The sequence below is a fragment of the Manihot esculenta genome, chromosome 6 (assembly GCF_001659605.2).
Source record: "Manihot esculenta cultivar AM560-2 chromosome 6, M.esculenta_v8, whole genome shotgun sequence".
Classification (NCBI taxonomy): Eukaryota; Viridiplantae; Streptophyta; class Magnoliopsida; order Malpighiales; family Euphorbiaceae; genus Manihot; species Manihot esculenta.
The window spans coordinates 28,834,972-28,853,278 of NC_035166.2; the positions used below are offsets into that span (position 1 = coordinate 28,834,972).

At 32.6% G+C, this 18,307-nt stretch overlaps 1 protein-coding gene across 1 annotated transcript; it reads left to right on the forward strand.

The window, feature by feature from the left end:
* Positions 1-1,809: 1,809 nt before the first annotated feature.
* LOC110617234 (nuclear cap-binding protein subunit 1) lies at positions 1,810-17,946 on the forward strand. The gene is made up of 19 exons (XM_021759895.2): positions 1,810-1,969; positions 2,199-2,258; positions 2,887-2,943; positions 3,227-3,298; positions 4,118-4,180; positions 4,607-4,783; positions 5,544-5,678; positions 5,888-5,954; positions 7,239-7,438; positions 7,967-8,037; positions 8,654-8,738; positions 11,382-11,450; positions 11,582-11,700; positions 12,112-12,250; positions 12,847-13,347; positions 13,541-13,840; positions 14,191-14,369; positions 14,524-14,635; positions 17,558-17,946. The coding sequence occupies exons 1-19, from the start codon at positions 1,886-1,888 to the stop codon at positions 17,675-17,677; spliced, it is 2,610 nt and encodes an 869-aa protein (XP_021615587.1). The 5' UTR covers positions 1,810-1,885; the 3' UTR covers positions 17,678-17,946.
* Positions 17,947-18,307: the final 361 nt, after the last annotated feature.

An 18,307-nucleotide genomic window follows, 5' to 3' on the forward strand; every position in this document is an offset into this window, starting at 1 on the left:
TTATTAGCTTTTATACTGTAAAAATATGGAGTTAATCATAGTATTTTATGAGAATTCGACTGGTGTTGGCTAATTGATAGGAGATCCTACTGGTTAATTGATAGGAGATCCTACTGGTTAATTGATCGGAGATCCTACCGGCTAATTGATCGGATCCCGTAATTACAAGTGTAATAGAAATCTGTTAGATTATATCTACTAACAGTAACTATATGTGAAAACTCGACCTATTTAGAAGAGGATGAGTCTTGATAAATAATTGTGTACTACGATGTCCAGATTTTTCTCTCTGAGTGAGACTGCGCATCAGCTTATCAGACCCTTATCATGTGATTCTATTTTATAGTGACAACTCATAACTTATTTTAAGCTATTGCTGTGTTACATCACTTCCTATAAAATCGAGCTAACTTTTAGAAAGTAACTTAGGTTAAGTAAAATATATTACTTTACTTCCACCAAAATAAAAATACTTTTAATTTTTAAAAATTAAGTAAAAATACTAATTAATGGACACAATTTTAATATTTTTTAAAAATTTAAAATTTTATAGTTGAATTACTCCAACTATATAATGCTTTAATTAAATTTAACATGAATAGTATCCTCGGATCTCTAAATTTATTTCAAACTTAATTATATATTAAAAAGGAAAAGTTTTATACCTATTTCCCTATTATATATTATTCGAGTTAGATGAATGAAAAGTATTTTAACGACATTAAATTTACATACTATAACAAAAAATAAGAAATTGAATAATCTAATTTGTTTTATTTTACTCTTTAGTTAATTAAAACAAAAACTAGAATAAGCAACACAATGTGTCAATACAAACATACAAATTGAGTTATTTATTTTTCTATAATAATTAATTAATTTATTAAAAAAATTGTAATTAAATATAGAAATTGTATGAAATGGGAATATAAATTATATTAAGTTAGTTTCAGAATAAAAATTATAATATAATTATATAAACTGTTGGAATATTTTTGTCAATTCAATTCGTGAAAATAAGTTTAATATTAAGTATAGATGCATAAAATTCTAGTTTTATCCAAACTAAATTTATTCTGAATTTAATTTTATACCATTTTAAATTTATGGTCCAGTCTAGTTTATAAAATCCCAATTAAAAAGAAAATAAAAAAGACAATAATTTAATTTTCACATTAGATTAAATATTAATTAAAAATTTAACGACGTTTTTTGTTATTTTATAGAAATAATAATCATTATAAATCGATTAAGCTGCACTCCGAGACTTAGCCTGGTGAAAAGTACATCCTTGTAGTCTTGTGAGGTCAAAGATTCGACTCCCCCACCCTCTATTTAAAAAAAAAAAAATCGATTAAGCTATAATTATTAAATCTAATTTAAAGATAAAACGATAACTAATTTTAATTCAGTATTCATAAAGCTATGATTCAAATTGTAAATTAAATAGACCAATTTATATTTAAATCGAATTATAATTGGGTTTAATTATTAATATTTTAAGATATAAAGATTATTATTTTTATTATTTTCTTATTATGGAGAGGTGGAGTATTACTATTATCATGATTGTTATAATTATTGAAAAGACCGCATGGCATAGCTCAATGTGCTTGTAACGGTAACTTCAGCGTAAAAGTCCACCTGAACCGTTCTAGGCCTGGTCTATCGGCGATCCATGGGCCTTTTGAGTTTCTCGCCTTACATGGCTGCTTGCCGTCTAATTTGCAGGCGGGCCGGGGCAGCTTCATTTTGTGTTCATGGTTCATATGGACAATGTTTCTATTATGGGCCTACGTCTATTAAACCCTACAAATCCCTCCACAGCTCTACTTTTCTTCTACTGCGAATGCTTTCTGGTAAGAGTCCGTTAATCTGAAGAAGAATGAGCAGCTGGAGAAGTCTTGTTCTTCGAATCGGCGACAAGTGCCCCGAGTATGGCACCAGCTCCGACTTCAAAGAACACATTGTCCGTATTCCTTTCGCTTTCTCTTGTTCGTTTTTCATTTTATTTATATGGATATAAAATTGTGCATGTGTTCTTGTAAAACCTAGACTACAGAGCAGTATTAAATTATGATCTGTTTCGCTGTTTAGGTACTCTGGTAACCTAATAATGAGTTTAGAATATGTTTCACGAGTACACTTCCATGACTCTGTGAGTGTTGATTTTTTTTTATGGGTTTTGGAATGTGCAGGAAACGTGTTCTGGTGCTCTTCGGCGAGAGTTGGAGCACTCTGCAAACGATATTATACCGGTAAAGCTAGTTGTTTTCTTTCGTGTGCATAGGCACTCGTTTACTTTGAAAAGTCTCGCGTCTGTTTATTGATTCAAATTGCATATCGTCCATTATGGCCAGGTTAGAAATTTGGAAAAAGGGAAATACCATCTATCTTTACCGTTTGGTTTACTCATTACCATATCGTTTACTAGTAGTTTGAATTTGTAGTACAGAATTTTATGATCGTTCGTTTTATATATTTTTGAGAGTTCAAGTGCCTCTGCAAAATGAAATGATGAAAATAATCATTGGAAAGAGAAACTTCCCAAAGGTTCAACAAATTTGTATCAGATGCAGGACACGTGTGTCATGGAAATAGATGGAATTAGGTGCTTTGTACAAAATCCTAATACTGTCGTGGTTATATTTTCTCCCAGCTTTAATTGCCATTGCATTGGTCTTTTATCTTCAACTTTAGGTTTTATGTGCACTGTGCTTCGCTGGAGTTGCTTTTGGTGCCTAATAAGTTCTCTTTCCCCCATGTATTTGTGTACCTTGCTTGAATGAGGAAACGTTGGTTAATAGATAGCTTTCTTACATTATGCAATATGGCTTTTCTGTTAAGCAATTGATGTGGCATTTACTTTATTTCTTTTCCTGACAGTTCCTTCTCCAATGTGCGGAACAGTTGCCTCACAAGATTCCTTTGTATGGGACAGTGGTACTGGATTTTATTTCCTGATGGTCTCTTTTCATTTCAATGCACTATCTGCTGATGATTCTTCTTTCAGTGCTGCACCTATGCATGTGTATAGAGAATTGTGTTTGATTACACTCACACACATGCTTTATCTGTTGCGTATTTGCTTTTTTAGTTCTACTTTGGTGTGCATCATCCAGTTAGCTGCTCTTTTCAGGTTGACATGCGTTAAGGTTTATATTTCTGCAGATGTTATGACTCTTACCTGCTTATTCTTTTCTCTCTCTTTCTTTCTTTTTTGCAGATTGGGCTACTGAACTTAGAAAATGAGGATGTTGTTAGGAAAATAGTGGAGAATATTCAAACTAATCTCCAGGTAAGTGAGTAGTCTCAGCCTGGATTTGTTGCAATTTAGCTTCCAAAACTTGGTCTACAGCTTTTAGCCCCCTCCTTTTAACATGTGAACCCGATATATTAAGTATTATGCTGCATGGTAAAGATTCTTTGCTTGATGCAATACCTTTGTTTTTATGTAACAGTTAGTTTATATTTTATGTCATGCTTTATTTTTATATTTATCATTTCTGTAGTTTAGGCAAGTTTTAGAAGTGTCCTGTGATGAAGGTGGAATTGACCACCCTGGGATTTTTGTTGGTCTCCTAATTAGAGAGTATTTCTTTGGTTTTTCCTTTTTGAACTGACCTTTATTCTGGTTGATAAATCATCAGTTTTTAGCTTGGAGGTTGATTTAATTTTACTGCTCCACTTCTAGTAGTCTTGTAGCCTAACACCACGCAAACAAAGTGCAGTTATGGCTTCATGCAAGTCCACTTTTGTTATGGTTGTACTTGTGTGATAGTATGATTTCTACTCTTTGGACGAGCTTTTTACAAGTCATATTCATTGAAACAATACAAAGAATCTCTTTGGTGTTGAGTAGCATTTAAAGAAAATCCAATTGCCTTTGCTGGGAGTGAGTGAGAGGTGATAAGTGATGAGTCATGATAATGCATTGTGGTTTGTATTAATGCTGGTTCGGGATTTGTAGTTTTTCTGCTTCAATGCAAAAATCTTGTTGATCTGTGTGATTATGACTAGGTATATTAGAATAATAAATGTTATGTTTAAACTTTAACTCTTGTTTGCATATATTGCTTACTGTTATTACTGATGAATTTTCTGGTTAACATTCCAGGATGCCTTGGATTCTGAAAATTGTGATAGGATTCGTATTCTGATGCGCCTTCTGACTGCAATGGTGCAATGTTTTTCTTCTTTTTTTTATTTTGGTATTTGGTCATTCAGGACTGTTTGGTTTATGATAACATTTAAGCTTTCATGGGGAATTAATGGTATATTTCAAAGCCAAAGTTGGAGAAGCTTTTCCTTCTCATTCTGTTCAGTTGTGAATTATCAGGGATAGAAAAGAAAACGTGTAGGATGGCTAGTTGGATACTGTCTTCTTTTTTCTATTTATATTGAACAATTGACAGATTATTGATAGAGAAAGTTACCTAATTCTCTCACTTGCAAAGCAGATGGAAGCAGTAGTCTGTGAATAAACTTTTTTATTTTTTAATTTTATGCTTCTTGTTATTTCATATATTAGGAGTCTCTTTTCTAATTTGCAAGTCCAGTTTATCAATAGGGAATTGGTAATGTGGTTGTTATTTTTCGTTTATAGATGTGCAGCAAAGTTCTCCAACCAGTTTCTTTGGTGGTTGTCTTTGAGACCTTGTTGTCATCTGCTGCCACAACAGTGGATGAGGAGAAAGGGAATCCCTCCTGGCAAGCACGTGGAGACTTTTATGTTTCTTGCATTTTATCATGTCTTCCATGGGGAGGTTCAGAATTCATTGAGGTAATGCTTCGTTGGGTACTTGGTATTACTTTGATGAGTTTTGGTTGAATCATTTATAGTTACTCTGTAGATACCTCTTGCAGCACCAGTTTGCTCTTATTCTGTTCTATTGTTAAAGATAGTTTACATTTTCATTTATCTTACATTCCCTAATCAGGTGTTTCATGTTTTGTTTCACATATGTTAAATTTAAATGAAATATCACAGGCTTTGAGGAAATGCTTACTTTTTGGTGTCTTAAAACCTCATATGTACATCAGAGTCCTTATGATGTTGCTGCAAATCGGAACTTTTTGCAAGCATGACTCGTAGCATATTTTGTATATCAATTATCATGTGGTTAGATGCTCTCTTGCAATTCCTTTGCGCTTGTCATGTGATATTCAGCTAAGTATTTTGGTGAATATGGATATGAAATCCTTAATAAAGTATAGCAAATTTCATTTTTAGCCTTTCGACAATCAATTAGAATAAAAACTTAATTGTGCAAGGAAATTCTGCATGGCCTTATTTAAAGGTCTTTGGCACTTATGTTTTAACTTGGTTTTGTCTTTCATGGTACAGAAGAATTGAATGTGTTCATTATGTATTTATGAGGTCACCTTTGTTTCTCCCTTTCTTTTGTTATTTTTTTTTCTAAATGTTTTATTTAATTCCTGCTTTTTATTTTTATATCCTCTTCTGTTATATTATAAAATTTAAATGCTCTCTCTTTCTTTGTTTCCATTTGCTAACTGAGTTCTATGGGATCTATATTTAGCAAGTTCCTGAGGAGATTGAGAGAGTAATGGTTGGAATAGAAGCTTATTTGAGCATTAGAAGACGTAATTCTGATACTGGCCTATCTTTTTTTGATGATGATGATGAGGAATCTGGGAAAGTTTCTTCTGAAAAGGTACCATTTTCTTTTGAACTATATCTTTCTGGGATTTTAGTTGCTTTCAAAGTTGGGAACATTCTTGCCTTATGCAATCAGATAGAAAAGGTGAATTTGCAAAAGAATTATCTTTATTGCAAATTCATTTTTTCCAGTATGCAGCCTGTGTTATACAATAGATTTGCAGATTTCTTATCTTCACATTTTTCACTCATTCTTTGCTTCAGGATTTCTTGGAAGATTTATGGGATAGGATACAGGTTCTATCCAGCAATGGATGGAAACTTGATAGCGGTAAAAATTTTTAGTTCCTTTTGCTGTTTCTCATCATTTTGCTTCTCTGCATACAGGCTACAGCTTTAATATTCTCTGTCTGATATGAGCAACTAAAGTCATCAATGCTTATGAAACATATCTTACGGTGGCTGATATAGTTTAAATGAATAACAAATTATCCATTCTATTAATTATGCTTTCCTTATATCTGGAATTTTAAACATATGATGGAAGCATTATATTTATAGCATAATGGATTTTAAGAAAGAATGTGAATACTGAATACTAAGTATTCGAAACTTGTTTGAAAGGAAAGGATTTGAATTTTCTTTTAAATGTTAGTTTTGGTCTTTATAGTATGTACATTATCCTTGGTTGGGTTTATTCATTGAACGTAGACTGAATTCAAGATGATGGATTATAATTTGTTTGACATTAGGTTGGGTGAACCATTGAATGGAGACCATATGCACCGTTTAAGATTAAGTGTGGGAAGAGCCCCCCTTGTGGGAAGAGCCCCCCTTTCTGTCTTTTCTGTCCTCTTATATTCTTTAAAGTTCCTAAGCTTAAGTTATACAATTTGACTAAATTCTAGAACTTCAATTCTGACTGAACAGACAGACAGATTGTATGATTTGTATGTATTAATACTTAGGATTAGAGATTTTTTATGCTTAATCCTATGGTTGCTGGTGGTTGTAAAGATTCAGAGAATATGGAACATGATGGAGTGCGTACTGCATGATGTTTTGTTGGTTTTTTGCATCTATATGTGTATGTGGGCTCCACATTGCTGTTGCTTTCTATTTTTTTTCATGTTTCCATCCATCCTTTTCTTCCTATATATAGAAAAGGGTTAGCCTTGTTGCAATATTGAGATTGTTCCACAGTAGGAATGGCAATGATAGAAGGGTTGATTTAAAGTTGGAAGTCTATGTATTTTGGAATATTGTAGTCGTTAATCTAAGTTCCTTGCATGGAATGGTCAGTTGAGCCTTTATTCTGAGGGTGTAAGGTTATTTGTAAGCCTATTTACATGCATATCTTGCCTCACATTTTTTTTGGCCTATTGCTGAAAGTTTTTTACTGAGTTGGCGGAAGCTCCATCTGTGAGTTTGTCTAATAAATGCACCTTGTGTGTTTCAAATAAATTTGAACAGATGGGATTTGTTAACTGGTAATTGTAATAGGAGGATGTGGCAAATTATTTAAAATTGTTAATTTTATTTGTTTGCAATTAGTACTAATTATTTTTTCCTTAGTTTATTAATTTCATCCATGAGCTGCATTTTTGTTTTCTAGTTCCAAGACCTCACCTCTCATTTGAAGCTCAGCTGGTTGCTGGAAGGTCTCATGAGTTTGTACCCATCAATGCTCCTGACCAACCTGAGCCCCTTTCACAACTATCTGGGGTACTGTATGGTAAACAGAAGCACCATGCAGAGTTAAAATATCCTCAACGGATTCGCAGGCTTAATATATTTCGTGCTGGTAAAACTGAGGTAGTTTGCTATTTCATTGTTAATGCTCTTATCTAGTGCTGGTAGACCAACAATTTCTTTCTATTTTTACAAAAGTTATATGTGATTTTCTTTTTTCCTAACCTACGGATTCTGTTGTGCATAAATTGTTGTTTATGAAGTTCAGATGCCTATCAAACCTTTTCTTAATCCCCTTCGCTTTCAATTATAAAATTCATTAATTTTATGTCATGCAATAAAAGGATGACCTCCTCATGTCAAATAGATTTTGTTGTTTTGTTAATATTTAACCTCGCCTGTACTCTGTTATCTTTCTTTTCTTTGTTTAATTGGACATTTTTTCTCAAAATGTTGGTGTGGTTTTTGAGGGTGCCATTTGGTAGGTTACTCTATTGATGAGTCTTTAAGCCTCTGTTCTGAACTTTATGTCCGGTAAGAAAATGAGCTAGTCCAAGTACATGAATAAAAATACTATGATTGGTCCTTTGGTATTTTGTTATTCTTTTTAATCTGTATTAGCACATATTCATTCTCCCTTTTTGTTGACAGGATATGCAACCTATAGATCGTTTCGTTGTGGAAGAGTATTTATTGGATGTGCTTTTGTTCCTCAATGGCTGGTTCGTAGTGCAATAAACCACCACTGTTGTATTATTTATACTCTGTGCCTTAGACTCTTTAATTAATATAATGATAAGTATTTCCTCTTGTGGTTGAATACGCTGTATCTGTATCTCTACCAAATAAAAGGTGTGATGGAAGAATTGTGGTACATAAACAAGAACATCCTTCAGTTGTGCAAGTTTGATGTCATTGAGTTATTATGTTAAATATATGAGTTTCTATGTACTGATAACATCTCAGGCAAAATGTGATTACCATCTCACTCTGCCACAAATTGATTTTCTTTTTACATCCTTGTTTGCCCGTGTTACTTCAAGTTGGTATGCCTGTACTGTATTAGACTGAAAATATATAAAGTAATTGTCTAAGTTTGCAAGATATGGTAGTGGGTGTATTTTTGTTTAATTATTGCTATTTTTGCAAATTTTCTCATGCTACAGACAACTGTTTTCTAATCTTGATGTGTTGGACTGGATCAGCTTAATATTGTCTTCATGTTTCTTTTGCTCCTGCATTTATGTGGTTAACTCATACATATCTACTTTAGCTTTGTGAAACCTTTTCTGAATTATAGTTTTAGTTATTTTTGTTTCTTGGTTCTTGCAAAGCTAGTCGAAAGGAATGTGCTGCATACATGGTTGGCCTGCCTGTGCCCTTCCGATATGAGTATCTTATGGCAGAGACAATATTCTCTCAGGTATTATCTATTTGCTGTTTAATTGTGCAAAATCTTCTATTACATTGATGCATTTAGTTTAGCTAGTGGAATAGCTCCCTTTCATGATTTTATTTGTTCTGCATCTTGGTGGTTACACCAAGTGCTAAGTTTAGATTTTTTTCAGGTAAATCCAGAATGGGTTTGGCTCCTCTGAGTCGTCTCTGGTGCACCAAACCCTTGGTACATAGCAGATGAGTGTCATTTATATTATTATTTTCACCTACACATGTTCTTTTCTCTATCTACACAACTCCTTGCTCAACTGTTGCATTACAACCATTGCCTAAATCAATTTTACAGTTTAGTTTAGCAAAAGTTGTGATGATTTCAAAATGTCCAAGAGATTTTTGGAACTAAAAAAAGTTTGTTAGCAGGATGTTCCATAACAGGGCATAAATCTTCCATATGTTTTTGGGGTTTAGCAAAATAATTAAGCAAGTAGCTTACCTGCACTGTACTGGTATGACTAAATTCTTATGCCTTCCAAAATCCTTGAACACAATGTCAAATTCCTTCTGCTATTGTTTGGAAAATGTTAAGAGGGGAAAGAAAATGGAGGGATATAGTCTGAAAGGGGGAGAAGTTACTTCTCTCCTCTTGTTTGGGAAGGGAAGAGAAGAATAATTTTTTATTGATTTAAATTACTAAATTTCCTTCGCCTTTTCCAGTTAAAATATAAATTATTAGGATGAATGAGTAATTTGATCGGTTTCACCCATGTCTGCCTCAAATTATGTTGGAAGCTTTTGTGGCCCAAGGAACACCTTTCTTGCTCACTTTTCGCTTCAGCTTTTCAAACAAGAGAAAGTACAATGTCTCCATTTTCTCCTTCCCTTTTTCTCCCTTGGATTTCACCCATTTGCAAACAGGCTCTTTAGAAGGGGAAAATAACCACTAAAGAATAGGAAAGGTGGAGAAATCAGAGTTGTTACTCCACAAAGAGCTGATTAGTTTACACTGACAATGGAAACTTGTGGCCTCCACCCAGTTTGACCTATTCATGTCATTTTAATAATACATTCTATCATCTGGAAGTAGGTTGAAAATTGAAGCATATGATGTATTCTTTCTTTTCTCTTCTTCCTTTGTTTTTGTAGAAATATAATATTTTGTTGTATTTTATATTAAAGTTTACGACCTATTTATATATAAAAGACGGTATCTAAAGAAAAATCAAGTCTATGATTATACAATTCCTAAGATTAAGCAACTAACCCATCTATCAATATTTACTTTCTATATTAATATATTTACTTCCTATAATCTATAACACTCTCCCTCAAGTTGGAGCATAAATGTTAATCATGCCCAACTTGTTACATATATAATCAACTCGTCCCATACAACTTAGCAGACACCGAATTTGTAAACCCAACTTCTTCCAATAATTGACGCATCCACAAAACTTCACAAACGGGTTTTGCCATGACTCGACATTTCTCAACTTGGTAAAACGCCTTACACATCATAAATACAAGAAATATTCCCTTTGCCATAATATAAAAATTCCAAATACTCCATTAATTCTTTAACAAATTCAGAATGATTAATAAGACTAATCACCTTACTGTGAATAGAATTTCGAATCCGTGAACAGAACTTGATGAACAGTACTCGTGACCTGTGAACAGTACCCGTGAACAGTACCGATGAACAGTACCTTATAAACAGAGTCCTAAGTCTTCAAATGTTACCCTTAATGGATAACCCAAATGAACAGAGCCCTAAGTCTCCAAATATTACCCTTTATGAGTAACCCAAATGAACAGAGCCCTAAGGGTCCAAATGTTACCCTTTTATGCGTAACCCAAATGAACAGAGCCCTAAGTCTCCAAATATTACTCTTTTATGGGTAATCCAAATAAATAGAGCCCTAAGTCTCCAAATGTTACTCTTTTATGGGTAATCCAAATAAATAGAGCCCCAATTCTCCAAAAGTTACTCTTTATGGGTAACCCAAATGAATAGTATAAAAAAAAGCCTCTACCCAACACCCAAAGGAATCGCAAATCTGACAAGGGAGTTGCAAGGCGACTTTGGCATCCTCTTTAGGTGAACGGTGAGAGACAAATACTATCCTAGATGGATAACACAAAAGAACAGGAGTCTTGAGTCTCCAAAAATTTAAGACTTGACGAGAGAGAAAAAAATAAATCTCTACGAACCTGGCTCTGATACCATGTAGAAAGATAATATTTGTTGTTGTATTTCATAATAAAGATTACAATCTATTTATATATAAAAAACGGTATCTAAACAGGAAGGAAAATCAAGTCTATGATTATACAATCCCTAAGATTAAGGAACTAAGCCATCTATTAATATTTACTTCCTATATTAATATATTTACTTCCTATAATCTATAACATTTTTTAATGTATTATTATTTTTAGTTCTCCTTTAGTAGCAGTAGTTGAATTGTGGAAAGAGCACTTGGAGCAACTGGCCCGCAAAAGGCAATAAAGGCCTGAACTTCTTGCTTGAAGTGTGCTCGTATTTACCTATTTTTATCTATACTCTGTAGTTAATAAATACAGCTTAAGCATTTCATTTTATGCATGGTGCTCTGGCTGATTTTACTGAGAACATCTCTTGAAACAAGTTTTTGCATTGTTGTTGCAGTTACTTTTGTTACCTCAACCCCCATTCAAGCCAATATATTATACACTGGTTATTATGGACCTCTGTAAGGTAACATGGCTGCTATTAGTTGATTCATTTTTTCTTGTCTTTTGGAGTGTTCCGTTTGAGATGCAAAAAAATCTATACTAAACAACCCTCTTCTTTTGAAAGCTTTCTGATGATTGAGTTATGATTGTTAGGCTCTTCCTGGGGCTTTTCCTGCAGTTGTAGCTGGTGCAGTCCGTGCACTTTTTGAGAAAATTGCTGATTTAGATATGGAGTGTCGAACACGGCTCATTCTTTGGTTCTCACACCATCTGTAAGACCCATGTGTTAAAATTTAGCAAATGTATGATGATTAATTATTTCTTCTTCTTCTTGTAGATAATTGTGGATCAAGGTTGGGAAGGAATGACCCTTTCCCAATGGGAATTTAGGAAACTTGATTTCAACTTTTTATGTGCTGGAGTTGTGAAAATTTCATTTTAGCATGACTAAAATTTTGATATTCCAATCTGGATTCCGAAACATGATAGCTTGCATGCGTGTGTGATACATGAGGGGGAGGAGAGATCAAAGATTCTTGATTTAAGTTTTCACAAGGAACAAGTTTGAAATTCCATCATGTTTGGAATTGTAAACTTTTTACTTTTGTACTATAAGCTGTAAAATTTAGATGGCCTTTTTAGTTGATTTTAATACATTTCATAGTGGGTTCATGGTATTGCAGGTCAAATTTTCAATTCATTTGGCCGTGGGAAGAATGGGCTTATGTCTTAGACCTTCCTAAGTGGGCTCCACAACGTGTGTTTGTTCAAGAGGTTTTGGAGAGAGAAGTTCGTCTATCATACTGGGACAAAGTTAAGCAGGTAATAACTGATGCTAAGGTTATTTTAGTCTTCTGCAAGAACTTTGTGAAACGTGTTCTGTAATTCACACTTGGCTAGGATTTATTGTTCTTATACACCATATTTTAGAAGGATTAAAATCTTCCCTCAATATTTATATTTCCATTACATAAGGATTACAACTTGGCATGTGCTACTTATACTACGGAATTGTAGCTAAATCTTAGAGTGGTGTTTACAATTCGTAACAAATTCACATTTTTGACATCACCAACTAATCTAACAGCTAATACTAGTATGTTACTGCTTTTCCTAATGTTGCGCTTTTATGCTTTCTACTTTTTAGCTTATTGAATGATTTAAAAATCTTTTTTTCAAACTTCATGTTTAAAATATGGCTATTTGAAAATCTTAAGAAACAGTACAAAATGGAATATCTCTCTGTGTTGTGAAGATTGAAGCTGTGCCAGATTGGGAAGGAGGAATAGAACTCATGCAACAAAATTTTGATACTGATTCTTCCCCTTCCCCCTCTCTGAACTACTTACAACTTTTTGTGGCATAATACTGTTATTTGCTGACATCTTACCTTCAACTGCCTGTCCATACCTATATAGAGCGTTGAGAATGCACCTGCTTTAGAGGAGTTGCTTCCACCAAAGGGTACTCCAAACTTCAAATTCACTGTGGAAGAAGGCAAAGAAAGAACTGAAGAACATGCCCTTTCTGCAGAACTCAGCAAGAAGGTTAAAGGAAGGCAAACTGCCCGAGAAATAATCTCATGGGTAGAAGAAAGTGTATTTCCCAATCATGGTTTGGAAGTTACACTTACAGTGGTGTTGCAAACTTTTCTTGACATTGGGTCTAAAAGTTTTACTCATCTGATTACTGTTTTAGAGAGATATGGCCAAGTTATTGCTCGAATTTGTCATGATCAAGATAAGCAGATCATGCTGATGGCTGAAGTGAGTTCCTTTTGGAAGAACAATACCCAAATGACAGCTATTACAATTGATAGAATGATGGGTTATCGGCTCATATCTAATTTAGCTATTGTGAGATGGGTCTTCTCCCCAGCAAACATTGATCAATTTCATATATCTGATCGCCCATGGGAGGTACTCAGAACAGTTATTTTCACTCTGTATTTTACACTTCAAACACAAAGTTAACTGGCTTGCTACCATCTTTTACTACTTCTGGTCTACATTTTCTTACCAAACAAGCTTAAATTACTTCATAATAGTTTTTTTTTTAATACTTAAAAAGTTTTTCCATTTTTCATTTCTCCCTCCTTTTCTACCTTTTCAGGTTCTTAGAAATGCTGTCAGTAAGACTTACAATCGTATATCTGATTTAAGGAAAGAGATCTTGTCTCTAAAGAAGAATGTTGTATCAGCTGAGGAGGCTGCAGCCAAGGCAAAAGCTGAGTTAGATGCTGCCGAATCAAAGCTTACTCTGGTGGATGGTGAACCTGTCCTGGGTGAAAATCCTGCAAGGATGAAGCCCTTGAAATCAAATGCTGAAAAAACAAAAGAAGAAGAGATATCGTTGCGTGATTCTTTGGAGGCCAAGGAGGCTCTTCTTGCTCGAGCCCTTGATGAAAATGAGGTAATTGGTATAAAGATTAGTTGTGCTATCCTTTTTTCTTCTTCAGCCTCAATTGTTAATGGTGTTCTATACTGCCATACCATTTTATATCATATACTATTAGGATGTTATGAAGATAATGAAGCATGTGGTGTTGGACTCTAGGTGCAAAATTTCTGCGGGAACATCTCTAGAATTGCAACTTTTCCTTGATTTAGTTCATATAGAGGAAATTACCATATTACTTCATGATAAATTGAATTGTGTGTGTAATACTGTTAAGATATTGTGTTAATTGGATATTCCATTTTCGTAATTCTCAAGGCTTTAGTGTGCTACTTGCTTGTACTGACAGTGATTGGCATGCACAGGCATTGTTCCTCTCCTTGTACAAGAACTTCTCAAATGTGCTGATGGAACGCCTGCCTGAGGCATCTAAAGCTCAAACATTGCAGGCATTGAAGTCAATTCAAGCTGATGAAATGGTTGTTGACCTTGATGAATCATCAGAAATGGAAGTGGATAATGAAAAAGAAAGATCCAAAAAAAGGTTACGCCCGTCTTCGTCTTCCTCTTCCTCCATCTGTTCCTCTGTTTCCCAACTCTATTTATCTCTCTCTCTCTCTCTCTTTTTGCCGTTGAATTCTCTTTGTATGATATGCAAGTCTACTGTGCATTGACCTTATTTCTTTTGTATCTGGCAGTCAGTCTAATGGTGAGAAGGCAAATAAGGTCTATAATGTGGGTGACAAGGAACAGTGGTGTTTGTCAACTTTAGGCTATGTCAAGGCCTTCTCAAGGCAATATGCTTCTGAGGTAAATATATTCACGGGCTTCTTGCCTAGTAAGGGTTAAAAATAAAAAATAATAATTATTAACCTCTTGTCTGGGAGAAATTATTTCCTAGATCAAGGTAAATTTAGAATATACCTTTTATAAATGCGATAATGTTAGGGTCCTCGTAAATGGATCGAGTTATGAGTCTCTTGCTGGAATTTTCTGGAGATGAAATTTTCTTTTTGCGACCTATGGCCTGTTGCAATGGAACAGGCTCCTTAGAGAAAATCTGAAAAATCTCGAGTTGAAGTATTAAAAAAATTTGAAAATTTGTCATGATTTTTTTTATAGCCAATTGATCCAAAAAGGCCCAAACGTTTGTGCGTATTTGCATTTTATTTTAAATTTTTTAATTTTAGTTTAATTGGCTCAATAATTTTATTTAATTTGTGAATTCCTAAATTTGATAATCTATGTGGCACGTGGCAGTTTGATAGTCTATGTGACGTGCCACGTGTATTATTATTATTATTTTTATATAAACTAATGATCAAATAATTGAAATAGTCAACATTTACATTATTTTGCGTTTTAAGTTAAACGTTTAAATTTTGGTTTAATTGGCCACAACTTTGCATATGGGTGTAATTTTATTCAATTTTCAAAATTCAAAATATAAGATTTCAAATAAAATATCAAATATGATTATTTTATCATTTTTTAAATATAAACTAATTCTATATATAATGAATAATATTAACTCTACTTAATTATAATTAAATGATATATTTAATTCTAAAAACAATAGTAATTTAGCTTTTAAATCTCGACGATATGCCGTTGAGAGTTAGATATATTTTATTTTGTATTACTAATTATGAAGATTTTATACTAGATATATTATTTTTAATTATTTTGTATATGCTGTTATTTTCGATCAAATAATGTCTGCTATAAAATATTCATAATTATTATTGTAAAATAAAATTTATTACTATTGAATATGTGAAATATATATTTATTAATTAGATTGTTTATTTTTAGTTTTGATTTTGAAAATTGATCAAAATTATGTTCAAATATAAACGTTAGGCCAATTTATCTAAAATCTAAACGTTTGAATTAAAATGTAAAATGATACAAATACTAGGTCTTTTTCAATCAATTGATCAATTAAAAAATAATTATAGTAATATATGTGGTATAACAACTAGACAATCAAATTGCCACATAAACTATCAAATTTAGTAATTTACAAATGTGTTAAAATTGTATCAAAATTCACTAGATGCGCCAATTAAATTAAAATTAAAAGATTTAGATTCCAATTAAATTAAAATTAAAAGATTTAGATTAAAATGTAAATACGCTCAAACGATGGGTCTTTTTAGGCCAATATTTTTTAATCGAGATGTCCCACTTAAATGCTAGTGGGAGACATAACTCCCATTAACCAGCATGGACCCTCCTATCACTAATGGAAAACAAAAATTAACTTAAACAAAAACTAACTTGCATTATTTATATTATGGGTTAAACACTAAGAACATGACTTAACTATTAACTACATGACTTTTAAAATAAGACTATTAACTTGCATTATCTGATAACAGGTAAGCTTTGCTGCACTTTATAAATGCAATAAGCTTTACCACACTTTATAAATGCAATAAGTTTTACTGCTCATATAAAGTGTGGTAGAGTTTGAAAAAAAAATAAAAAAGGTAAGTACCATGCTTTAGAAGTGGTACCTAAAGAAAAAAAAAATACAATTGATACCTTATCGCACTTTATAGGTGAAGTAAGGTATTATATATGTATATATATAAAGGTTAACTTAAATAATGATGTTTAAAATTTAATAAAATTTATGATTTAATCCATACCTTTTCTATTTTTTTTTTTTTTTTGTTAATAAAATCTTTATTCTCTTAAATTTACTGTTACTCATAAAAAATAAGTAAACTCTAGGTTCTTAACTTTAATTTTCTTAATTTTTAATATATATCAAGATATTTTATAGTATGTCTTACATTAATTTTTTTCTCTTATATTTTTTAATTTCTAATTTATATAAAGATATTTATAGTAGTTTTGTATTAAATTTAAGAGAATAAATAATTTATTAACAAAATAAAAATTTAAAAACCAGATTATTTATTATTTAAAAAAGCATGGATTAAGCAGTAACTTTATTTAAATTTTAAGGATTATAATGTAAATTGACTTATATATATATATATATATATATATGTACATAAAATACCTTACCGCACCTATAAGGCGCAGTGAGGTATTAATTTTATTTATTTTTTCAGGATTTTTTTTAACCCTTGTGGGGGAAAAAAGCAGTATATTCACACAAACGCACACAGGTTGTTGATATATTGTAACTGCATATGGCTGCTTAGTTACTGAGTGGTCATCAATTTAACCATATGGACCTTGAAACATATATTTTGCTCCTGTTTTTTAAATAGAAAAGATATCTATTACTCTTTAAATTAAGAAACCTGGCTCAGGAAAAACTCTTCTGCTATAGATTATTTAATCCTTGTTCAAACTGGTGACAGCCTGTGACACTGAAAAATGGGCTGCAGAAGATATGACAGTTATTTGCCTAGACTATTTAGAAATTGGGCTGTGGTCGTGTTGTTGGTTGTTGTTGAAGAGACTCTTATGTTTTCAATTAGGCTTATGGAAATAATCAACTGATATTTTAATTGTTAAATAAAAAAGCAAGCCAAAAAAAAAGTAGATAGAGGGAGCATCTAGAACTTCATTCCAATTTAAAGAGTAACTTTATTCTTACCTTGTAGTAGAACTGGATAAAACTGCAAGTGAAGCATATATATATAAATATGTGTGTGTGTGTGTTATATATATAAATATGTGTGTGTGTGTGTGTGGGTCTTTGTGTATATTTTTCTGAAATTCATGCATTTACAACGTTTCTCACAGATATGGCCTCACATCGAGAAGTTAGATGCAGAGATATTCACTGAAAGTGCGCATCCTCTTTTCTTGAAAGCAGTTTATTCTGGTTTGGGTCGGCCAGTCTTTGAAGTGTCATCAAGCTAATCATGTTGTACCTTATCCCATGTTAACATAATTTTTTTCCGAAATTAATGCTTAAAAAGTTAATGTATGTGAATGAACAAATTGAAGGGGAAAACTTCGAGTTTAGCATCAATGTTTTGAGTAAGCTGAGCTGATTTATTTATTTCTAATTTTATTTTTCTCCCCAACTCTTTCTGTAAACTATCTGGTACACCAGGAAACTAACCAAATCTATAAGTCTGCATTTGAGGGTTATGAACTTTTATATACTATCATCGAGTGTCGATCAATTGGTGGATTGGGTTTGTTGTGTTTCACCATTTCATTAATCATGGTCAGAGACACTCTTGCAGAAATGCCCCTTTTTTATATTTATTTTAGTTGTAAATTTTTGAAGTGAATCTCAGTTTTGAAATGACTCTAGAACCTGAGATAAAGCTAGCGAAATGCATGCCTTTAGTCGACTTCATTTGCCCAGTCCTTTTATGTGTAATTCTTGCTCGTGTCTTTTTTGTTTAATCATTGCTTTTATGGTTTAATACTAAATATTAATATGCATAATATGATATTTGAATCTTGAAAAAAAAAAGAGGGAAGAAAGAATGTAAAATTCATGGCAATATTAACCTAGCTGGTTTATTATATCATTTT

Coding starts and splice junctions, on each gene's coding strand:
- LOC110617234 (XM_021759895.2), top strand. CDS start 1,886: ATGAGCAGCTGGAGAAGTCTTGTTCTTCGAATCGGCGACAAGTGCCCC. Junction 2,944..3,226: donor TTCCTTTGTATGGGACAGTG/GTACTGGATTTT, acceptor TCTTTTTTGCAG/ATTGGGCTACTGAACTTAGA. Junction 13,841..14,190: donor GAGCCCTTGATGAAAATGAG/GTAATTGGTATA, acceptor TGGCATGCACAG/GCATTGTTCCTCTCCTTGTA.